Here is an 11,534-nt window from a genome sequence, read left to right as displayed (position 1 = left end):
AAAAAAAAAAAAAAAAAAAAAAAAAAAAAACCAAATAGGATATCTCACTCTAGGATTAGAAGCAACAAATGAAATTGAAAATGGACATTGCTGGAATTCCTGCAACGAAGGTGAACATAGCTGGCTTCCATCGAGTCCACAAGGCTCAATGTGATGCGGATCCGAGGGAATTGGATCGCTTAGGGCCCACAAGAATGACTAAAAATATCAAATTTAATGATTTGAGGGGCAATATTGTAAATTCAGAAACAACCATGTGCATTACTGATATTATAACAAGTGACAAGGATGACAGAAATAGGAAAATTAAAAGAGGGGGTGTTCTGTAGGTGATAAAGTAGGGAGGAACTACTAGAACACACTTTTTAGTATAAGGGGTTTATTTGTAAAGTAAAGTAATTGTCCTTACTTGTAATTTCAGAAACCGTATCCTCTTCTTCTTCTTCACGATAGAACACAAAACGGTAACCAAGTGTAGACCTTCAAAGAAGAGAACTCCCTCACCAGACTTGCTGGATCTGCAAGTTTAGGACAAGGATCGAAACCCCAAGCCCTATCGGATGCACTTGACAACCAGCAGTGATAGACTCCACCAGCAGGAACTAATTTGTTATGCAACTCAGTCTATCGCAGGTACAGAACCAGATATGAACTTCTGGTCAGAGCTTCCGGTAGAGACCAAACTTGGTCTTGGATCTGTGTTTGGTGAGTCGTTTCTATTGTAGGAATGAGTCCCAAAAATCTTGAACTGGTCTGTTGTGTTTTTGTAGAGATCGAGCCCCAACACCAGGGCTGGAAGTATTGCCCAGAACAGGGGCTGGGAGAGGAAACCAGCGAGAAGAAGGAAAAGAAGAACAGAGGGGAAAAGAAGATTTCAGAGAATCAGGGAGGGGGCAAACAACCCACGGCAGCCATGGTTTTCACACCAAATTTCAATTCTTCAAAAAAAACTTCAAATCTCAAAACTGAGTTCTTCTCTATTACATGACTAATATAAAGGAAAAATCAAATAATTAATGGAAACTAATCTAAAATTAGAAACTAATTAATACAAAAGAAATTGTTTCTAAATCCAAAGAGAATCAAATCAAAAGATTTTTTTTTCCTCTAAGTCCATCGTGCAACTGCATCAATTCTCCCGATCTTAAAAGAACTCGACTCCGTCGAGTTAGGTCGTGCTCCCAAGATTCCCTTGTAAATCGCTTGCCGATGAGGTGGCACATATCTCGAAACAGAAGGGAGCATAACTCCAAGAGGAGGGAGAGTAGGCTGATGCGTCACTGGAGTAGGAGTCGGTCGACGACGTGGCATGTCTGATAATCTGTGTGGCCTTATTAAGTACATACGACCTCCTTACTTCACCTTGATGGTGTTCCGTGTGCCATCATAGAGAATGCCTACATGTCGCTGCCAAGGTCGTCTTAGAAGAATGTCGCAGTGCGCCAATGGGGTGACCAAGCAGGTGACATGGTACTGTAACGGCCCAAACTGTAAGTGTACTCGAACAACTGCAGTGGCCTCTTCTCGAGCTGTGGGTCCAAAACCTCGCACTTGAATCTTCTTGAAAAGCTGCTTCTGTGGAAGATTGTGTGCTCAAACAAATTCAGCAGATATAAAATTTGCTTCTGCCCCAGTATCAACAACTGCATGAACATTAATAGGGTCGGAGCCGTGCAGGAGAGTACCCTTCTGTCTGAAAAGAGGAGCCTTATCAACTAGTCTATTCGAAAAAGATGAAAGGCTAGCTGAATGAGCTTCTACATCCTCATCTTCACAATCGACAATATCATCGTCCTCGAGGGGATAAGGATATAAATGAGATTCACCTTCACTCTTCTCTGTCGGCTGCTTCTCTGCTACATTCACAGAACGAGTCCTGTTGGGACACTTGTTGGAATAGTGACCCTTCTCGCCACAACTATGGCATATAATATTCTTCACCCCAAGACTATCCTTGTTGAACTCTGACCTTTTTCTTCAACTCTGCGAGCTTCATGCTTCTTTTCCTCCATGCATGGGGGAGGTCTATAAACTGAAGAAGTCTTGAGCATATCCTTCCAATAAATGGACTTCTCTTCAGCTGTCTTTGCATGAGCTGCTGCCACATCAACAAACCTGAAATCAGTGTTAGCCAACTCAAGTTGAATCTCAGTACTTAACCCACTGATATATTGCATCACCCGTTGCTGGTCTGTCTCCTGAAGTCGACACCTTTATGACAGTTTGTGGAATTCAAGGGTGTAGGAATCCACATCTTTGTTCCCTTGTTGCATGTTAAGTAATTTATGGAACATTACCTTTTCATAATTAAGAGGAACAAATTTTTCAGTCAGGATCTGATTCATGACCTCCCAATTAGTAACGGGTCCAAGTCTTCTGACAAACCTTACATGGATTACATCATCCCACCATGAACATGCATACCCAATAAATTTGGTGATAATGAGTTCACACTTCTTCACGTCTGGAAGAGACTTATACGCAAAAATTCTCTCCACCTTGGTAAGCCAGTCAAGAAATCCCTCAGGTCCCTTTTCACCACTGAACTCGGGAACCTCAACTTTGATGCCATAATCTCTGTAAGAAAATTGCCGGGTAACATCCTGGGAACAATTGGATCAGGTTGCTGCCTTTGAGGTGTGTCTTCGATCCGTAAAGTGTTGAGCTGAGGAGGTAATGAAGAGGATCCTTCTTCAGCTCGCTTATCGGACCTCTTCATAAAGGAAATCGTCTCTTTCATTAACTTGTCAAACTTGGCTTCAACCCTCTCAAGGCTAGCATCAGTATTCTGTTGGTTCTCGGCTAACTCACGATACAATTTGTGCAACTCAGCATTGGTGATGTGACCTATCATGGTTAGAAAATTGCAAAAAAATTTGCTCTGATACCACTTGATGCGGATCCGAGGGAATCGGATCGCTTAGGGCCCACAAGAATGACTAAAAATCTCAAATTTAATGATTTGAGGGGCAATATTGTAAATTTAGAAACAACCATATGCATTACTGATATTATAACGAGTGACAGGGATGACAGAAATAGGAAAATTAAAAGAGGGGGTGTTCTGTAATTGATAAAGTAGGGAGGAACTAATAGAACACATTTTTTAGTATAAGGGGTTTATTTGTAAAGTAAAATAACTGTCCTTGTAATTTCAGAAACCCTATCCTCTTCTTCTTCACGATAGAACACAAAACGGTAACCAAGTGTAGACCTTCAAAGGAGAGAACTCCCTCACCAGAGTTGCTGGATCTGAAAGTTTAGGACAAGGATCGAAACCCCAAGCCCTATCGGATGCACTTGACAACCAACAGTGATAGACTCCACCAGCAGGAACTAATTTGTTCTGCAACTCAGTCTATCGCAGGTACAAAACCAGATCTGAACTTCTGGTCAGTGCTTCCGGTAGAGACCAAACTTGGTCTTGGATCTGTGTATGGTGAGTCGTTTCTATTGTAGGAATGAGTCCCAAAAATCTTGAATTGGTCTGGTGTGTTTTTGTAGAGATCGAGCCCCAACACTAGGGCTGGAAGTATTGCCCAGAACAGGGGTTGGGAGAGGAAATCAGCGAGAAGAAGGAAAAGAAGGAAAAGAAGAACAAAGGGGAAAAGAAGATTTCAGAGAATCAGGGAGGGGGAAAACAGCCCACGGCAGCCATGGTTTTCATACCAAATTTCAATTCGTCAATAAAAACTTCAAATCTCAAAACTAAGTTCTTCTCTATTACATGACTAATATAAAGGAAAAATCAAATAATTAATGGAAACTACTTGAAAATGGAAACTAATATAAAATTAGAAATTAACTAATACAAAAGAAATTGTTTCTAAATCCAAAGAGAATCAAATCAAAAGATTTTTTTTTCCCTCTAAGTCCATCGTGCAACTGCATCACAATGCCTCCTGCACCAACCTTGGATGCACTCCTTCTGGCAACTTGGCAGTATCACAAATCATTTTGGAACCCCTATCCATCAAGCCATAACTACTGTTCTTAAAGACTGGTAAAACATCATTCTTTGTGACGAAGGCGGTCAGATCTACATACAAGAGTAGATTGTGGAAGTGTGGACGGGTCATACGCTATGTGGGAATTCCCTTCATTAACGAGTGCGTTCATGGTGGTGAAGATATCACAATGAATCTCTGTAGGGCCATTGCTGCCATCGTATCCAACCACAGAGAGAGAGGTATAATATTATAAAATTAGACTGAAATGACACTATTACCCCTAGATTTGAGCGGCTATCACCACGTGATCTTTAGAAGTTTGCACATAAATAGCATTCAATAATTTATAGAAATAAATCACAAATAGCTGAAGAGCTATTTGTAATTTGTGATTTATTTTGGTTTATAATAGATAAAAATAGGTATCATAAATCATACCAAAATACCTGTAAAAATAGAAATAGGTCAGATCAATACAAATAGAAATCAACCTAGAGAGAGCCTAAGGTGTATTCAATAGATTGAGTCTTGCAAGGTAGATTTAAGAATGATGGACAAGTTCACTATAAAACTATCCTTTAACAAAATCTAAAATCTCAAGTTTATAGAATGGTATATTCTATCAATCCTGATGAGCAAAGGTGTCAATAATGAGGGTTTTGACAGGTATATCGAGCTCTCACTCTCAGCCAATAACGCGATAGGTATTGCCAATCAGCTTCTCTCACTTGCTCCAAGTTCTGGGCACTTGCACATGGAGAACAGTAATCTGGGCACTTGCACATGGGGAACAGTAAATAAAGTGACAACCATACCCTGTAAGGCGGTAACAAAGCTGTAGGCTCCCACCTACCACGCCTTCTAGATGAACAAGTCAGAAAAGATCGTGGTCTATCTAAAAGAAATAAAAGCGCATACTAAGTGCACGACGCTCCGGCCACTACGGGGTCTGGGTAGGGTCATAATGTAAGCAGCCTTACCCCCACTTCACTGAGAGACTGTTTCCCTACTCGAACCCACAATGACTAGGTCGCAATGGAGCAACCTTACCATTGCGTTGAGGTCCGCAACAGAGTAAATCAATTAATATAATGACTGCAAGTGGTTTGACTAGAACAAGTTAACTATCACAATTAATTACGACTACCACCACCACATGTTACAACTAGAAGAACAATCGTAAAGACCACATCCTGCCACAAAGCCTCAGGATCCCATCCTATTATGCCCTTACAAGTGACGCAGAGATTAGTTAAAAAAGAGGGGGGGGTTCAAACATTATACATGAATATGTAATCATCACAAACATCATCATCGTTGTTATAGTTCGCTGTTATTGTTCTGTTAATCTATCAAAAGAATAACTTAGCTAAAATATTCATTAAAAGCACTTAGATTACTTTAAACAATTATCCTTCTTTGATTAGAATCTAGCTAAGAACAATATGGGCAAACAGCATATACTTCTTGCAGTTGCAGGTACAATCTACAATACTTGAGCAGATCAATGTGTAATTTTAACAATATAAATCCAGCCTCGAACTCATATTTCAGCTCCACTTACTATAAGTATCACCTTTTTTTTTCCCCCTCAAGTCCAACAACCTTTGGACAGCATTAGAAAATAGAAGTTGCAAAGCAATCCCTACGAATTTAACCTAAAAAAGATGATAAAATCACCTCCTGGAAAGCAGTGTTATCTCCCGCCCGAATGATTTGATCATCAGGTTCAGGCTTAGGGTTAGGGGGCTCTGCTAATGCACTGGTTGCATCGTCTTCCTCATCACAACGCTGCAACATACGGCGGATATCTGAAGAGAAAGAATCAGTACTACCACCCTGCACAATACACATTCCTACTGTATCAGAGAGAGAGAGAGAGAGAGAGAGAGAGAGAGAGGATCAAAAGAATGAATAAGTAAAATTAAGAGTAGAAAACCCTGACAATCAAAGAGGATGCAGGAGAAGACTCGTTGAGTTCAGCTTTCCACTCGCGGAGAATCTGATGCACTTGCTCCTCCAGAACAGCAGTATCGCCCGTGTGGCCTTCTTTCCTAGATGATTGTAGCAACGTAAAAATACCCTGGAGATCATCCACCCTGTTCTTCGCTTTATCCTTGAAGAGCTGATGGGACGCTGACTTGCAAACACTCTTCGAACCTTTTCCCATTGAAAACCAAAATCCTCACAGAAGCCCTATCCACGAAACACATGCATCACTACCTCAACTAGAACAAGAATTTGAGAAACAATCGCAGAAACACAAAATTGAAAGATAACACAAAATCAAACCGCAAAAACCCTAAATTTTTGGGCAGATGACAACGAAAACAAAGCAACGCAAGAAAAAAAAAAAATTACAATCAATATAGAAAATGATACCAAAATATTGCAGAAATTAAGAAGGAAAAAAAAAAATCGACCGGATAAGGCGCTCACCCGAACGAATCTTAGGTTTCTGTTTCGGTTTCAGAAGTAGAAGAAGACTTCTTCAGTTAGGAGTTTGGTTTCAGAGCAGTGCAAGAGAACGAAGGAACGCAGCAAAGAGAGGTTGGGGTTAATGGAATTTGCTTTTCCAATGGCAGTCTCTACCCTCCCTCCATGCAAAGAACCCCAAAGAAAAGCGTACGCGGCAAAAAAGGGGTCCCACAAGGAATTATACTAAAGCTAAAGTGTCCAAACAGTCCAATTACTGTGCTACCTTCATTGGAATTAACATGTTTTTTCCTAGTGGAGGGTAGAATTGGAATTTAATATGTTTTACTACTTTAGTCTCTGTACACTGCCGTCTTGTATGGAAAGTTGTTGACTTTCCTTTTTACAGTTTTACATTTCTCAGTACTAACTACTAGGGGTGTCAATTCCTACACCGAACCGGTAAAACCGGCCGGACTGAACCGATAACAACCCGGACCAAACCGAATCGAAGCCTTATTGGTTCGGTTCGGTTTCGAGTATTGTAACCCCAAAACCAAACCGAACCGCACCGAAAACCGGATGAACCCGAAACCAAACCGAAACCGGCTCAAAACCCGGACCGAAACCGAAACCGAAACCAAACCGGTAAGAAACCGAAACACTCCAAAATTCATTAAAAAATTCAAAATTTGAATAGTTTTGTATACATTTGTATGGAAAATCGAATTCAAATTAGACCAAAAATCAAAAAACCCGGTTACAAATCGATTTAAGAAATCGAAGTTCAACAATTCATCATTTGGTTGTTTCCTAATGGCTCCATACCGGTTTAAAAACCGATCCAAACCGAAATGAACCTAATAAATCCAAACCGGTACCAACCCGAACCCAAACCACACCGAAGCCGACACCGGACCGAAACCGATAAATCCTTAATGGGTCGGTTTCGGTCACTTCCAAACTCACACCGAAACCGGTGGAACCGGACCGAAACCGCACCAACCCGGACCGTTGACACCCCTACTAACTACTAAGCATATTTACACCTATGGTTTGAGCCATCGAATTGGATCGGATCGAGAAAAATCGGGTGGATCGTATTGATATTGGACCAGGTCAATCCAAATCAATGGATCGACAAGCTCAAGCCAGCCTGACTGTTTAAAGCCCGAATTGGCCTGCCCCAATTAATAAACTGCTGCTCGACACTTTTATTATAGGTAGTTCTTGGTGTAAAAGTGTTACCTTATGGACGTCCACTGCGATCAATCGATTAATAACTCATTTTGAGCTTGTATACTAAGTCTAATACGTTTGAAGATCCTTTATAGTCCGATTACAACTTGGTTATAGTCCATTTAGAGGTAAATGTCATTAGACCGTTTAAAACCCAATTAAGATCCGTTTAGCCCAAATATCGATAGCCTGAAAATTGGTACTTGATTGACCGTTTATAAATAGGACCATGCCTAGCATATGAGGACCGATTACTTAAACAAGCTTATCACGGTGTAAGGTCCTAAAATGGATGGGCTGGTCTGAATTATTAGTTGCCGGTCCTGCCCCCATACTTTCGAATAGAAAATCAAGCTTAAGAAGCAAGTAATAACAAGCTGGTGGAGAATCATTCCCCCTCAACCCCCACTCTGTTTATTTTGTGGTAGGGGCTGACTAGGAATCATAAAAGGTACCTCATAGGAGTCAAGGAAATGACCCACAGAGGGGTGAGAATGGGAATCAAGAGGGTCACAACCTTCTTAAAAAACAAGAAATATACTAATATAGTTCTATGACTTAGATGCTGTTAAGGAGACTTGATGGGATGATCCATTGGCCAAGTACTTAAAACACTCTCCAAAGGAAGAAGTGCCAACCACCAGGGTAACCTGGATTGGCAGATTCATTCTCAGAATGATAGGAAGATGGGAGCTTCCTAGACTTATTCTAGTTCTTTGACTTGTGAGTCATTTTAAAAACTAAAAGGGAGAGCGATCCTCAAAGGCAGAGCCAATGGAATGCGTAAAAGCATCAATAAGGATAGGATCTCTACATTTCACAAGGGGTGAGTAGTCATTCGCCCCTTTATTATCTATCTAAAGGGGACCATGCTGTCTTCTAGACTTCTTTTCCACAAACAAAAATTATAAAATAAATGAGAATTGATAACATGGATTAAGATATTAGTATTGGATGGACACTAGCGACCTATTTGTATCGATATACCAATACTTAGTATTGAAATTGAAAAAAAAAAAAAAAAATTGGTTTTTTTAATTTTTGGTTGGTTTGAATCAATATGTCTAGGGTGTGAACTAAACGTCTAAACCCTTGATTGGACAAAAGATGGAAACAATGTGAATTGGCCACACCATCTGATGGCTCATCTCAAGAGGGGATTCGGCTCCTCTATTAGCTCAGATCCGACGCCTTGGAATGCCTCGGCACGGAACTCAATACATAACCACACGTCTTGAGATGCTCCAAGGCGTCAGATCTGAGCCACCGCCTCTATTACACAGTAGAGGAGCCCCTCCCTCCAAAGGTCTGCAATGGAGTTTCTATTTTCTAGTATTTTCATAAAAAAAAATTATTTCCTCACTTGTAGCTGAGCAGAATTGTTTCTATTTTCTAGAGGAGCCCTTTATTTGCTAGTTTCTATTTTCTAGTATTTTCACCTTGTTAATAGCATGAGCAGAATTGTTTACCCATTAAAAAACTTTAATGTGGCAAAAAATAGTTATCAAAGAGTGTTTGATACCCATTTAATTTTTTAATTTTGGGAGTAACGGGTCTAATTTTTATTTGTAAGGCTTTGTTTGGTTGCAAGTAAAGGGCACTGAATGTAACCACCTTATTTGGTCACATCGGTGATGGGCTTAGAAATGATGAACAAATGTTTCAAAACATTGTGAGACCCATTTTTTTTGGCTCTAAGGTTGCGTTTAGTAGTTATCTAGAAAAATGTTTTTGACGTTTTTTAGTTTTATGGGAATAAAAAAATGGAATAAAATATTTAGTGTCAACTTGGTGTTTTTTCGGGTTTTTTGGAACAAAAAGGGAAAAAAGAAAATCTAGGAATGCAAAATGATGGAAGGATGAAACCTTGTTCCGTCATTTTGGTTTCGTTTCAAATACAAAAATAAAAAGTGAACAACTAGGCTGCGTTTGGTAGTCATTTAGTTCCATAAATGACGTTTCATGTCAAAAACAGAAATTTCAGTTATTGTGCGAAAATATCGTTTAAAAAAAATGGTGTTTGGTAAACCTGTTTCAGGAACGATTACCCTAGCTTTCACCTTTTATTATTTCTTTATTTATTTTTGTAGCTAGAACAAAACGGAAATGATGGAACAAGGTTTTATCATCCCATCATTTTGCATTTCTAGAGTTTTTCTTTTTCATTTTCGCTTCAAAAAAATGGAAAAACACCAGCACCGTTTGATAATGTTTCTGTTGTTTCTATGTCTAAAAACAACTAAAATGGCTTTTCATGTTTTTGGAAACAAAAATGGATTTTTTGGTATTTGATAAATCTGTTTCTCGAAACATTTTTTGCAGACATAATGCCACTAAAAAACCCAATAGTATCATCGGATGCCCAAAAGGGAGAGAGAGTTCAGTTGCCTCTTTTAAGGTTTAAATAGTTGAGAGATTTATCGGGCACAACAGCCTTTTTTTTTTTTCTCTCAAATTTGTTTCTATAAACGACGAAACAAGTTTGACTTGTTTCATCAAAGTCGTAATATGCATGAATTTTGATTTATGTTTCAAGAAACGGGTGAAACAGAACGTTGTCAAATTATGCAAATACTTTATTCTGTTTTTTTGTTCCCATAGAATGAAAAAATGCCAGATTTTTCTTTTTTGAATGACTACCAAACGCAACCCTAGGGTTATTGTTCCTGAAATAGGTTGACCAAACACCATTTTTTTTAAACAGCATTTTGACACAAAAACTGAATCATTACAAGAAACTTAAGAGGAATAAACTAAAAAATAATCAAAATACGCTTGTAGGTTTGATGAGTCAATAACCTTGAAATTGGCCTAAGTTGCATGATTTAATGGTTAATCTCAGAATTTGAAACGGTTTGAGAAACTTTCATTTTATAACTAACTCACAAACATGGTTTTAAGTATCGGTGCGTATCGTGCCGTATCAGTCGATACGTATCCATATCGGTCGATACGTATCCATATCGGTCGATACGTATCCATATCGGTCGATACGTATCCATATCGGTCGATACGTATCCATATCAATAGGCATCGACACGATACATACCGATACGCTACGGGGAATTTTGGGCCTCTTTTTGTGTATCGGCGTATCGTACGTATTGTCTCGTGCCGTACCGTATCGGTATCGATACGTACGATACTCTACGATACGAACTTTTGAAAATCTGAAAATTCCCGAGAGTATCGTTACCGTATCGGTACGTATCGAAGGTATCGTGCAGTATCGAGTCGTATCGTACTGTATTGGTACGATACGGCTACTTAAGTGTGAATTTTTTGTTGTTTGAAACAAACACTTCACATTCTCACCAACAGTTTTCTATATTTTGCTTCTTTCTTCCCCTTTGATTCACACACCTGTTTGGAGACTCAAATGGTAGATTGAAAGAAACATTGTGGAAGTGAATGGTTCAAAGAAGGAGAGAAACATAGTCCAAGAATAACCTCGAAGGCTTGAACTTGAAAGTTGAAACATTTGAATAGTAAGTTCTTGAATCTTTACTCACTTTTTTCAACTTTAACCTTAGATTTTCAAGTTTTTTCATAAATCTAAGGTTCATCATACTTAGAATCACATTTTGTGCATCATTATTACATGAAATCATTAGATTTATAAGGATTTAAAAATTTTTTTCAAGAGAAAATGAGGGTTTTAATTTTTTTTCAAATTTCTTAGATCTACTCATGCTCAATGGTTAAAAATGTTTAGATTTTTTATATGTTATGTAAAAACAAATGTTCTACAACTTTCATGGAAATTTTTGATTTTTCTCAAAAAAATAAAATTTTTAAAATTTTTTATTCCGAAATTAATTTAAAAAAAAAAAATCCCCAAAAAATTTTTTTTTTAGAAAATTTAATTCATTCAACTCTTAAAAATAATGTCATAACTTATAATTACTAAATACATGATTTCAAATGAAA

General features: G+C 38.6%; 1 protein-coding gene across 1 annotated transcript; it reads right to left on the bottom strand.

Annotated features, from left to right (window-relative positions):
* Positions 1-5,470: 5,470 nt before the first annotated feature.
* LOC122082780 (transcription factor VOZ1-like) lies at positions 5,471-6,549 on the bottom strand. Its single transcript, XM_042650550.1, has 3 exons — positions 6,390-6,549; positions 5,896-6,146; positions 5,471-5,789 (listed from the first exon to the last, which is right to left on the bottom strand). The coding sequence occupies exons 2-3, from the start codon at positions 6,118-6,120 to the stop codon at positions 5,604-5,606; spliced, it is 411 nt and encodes a 136-aa protein (XP_042506484.1). The 5' UTR covers positions 6,121-6,146; positions 6,390-6,549; the 3' UTR covers positions 5,471-5,603.
* Positions 6,550-11,534: the final 4,985 nt, after the last annotated feature.

This window comes from Macadamia integrifolia, chromosome 6 (genome assembly GCF_013358625.1).
Source record: "Macadamia integrifolia cultivar HAES 741 chromosome 6, SCU_Mint_v3, whole genome shotgun sequence".
NCBI classification, from domain to species: Eukaryota; Viridiplantae; Streptophyta; class Magnoliopsida; order Proteales; family Proteaceae; genus Macadamia; species Macadamia integrifolia.
Note: the sequence above shows the minus strand (reverse complement) of the source record. Positions and strands in the feature narration are given on the sequence as shown.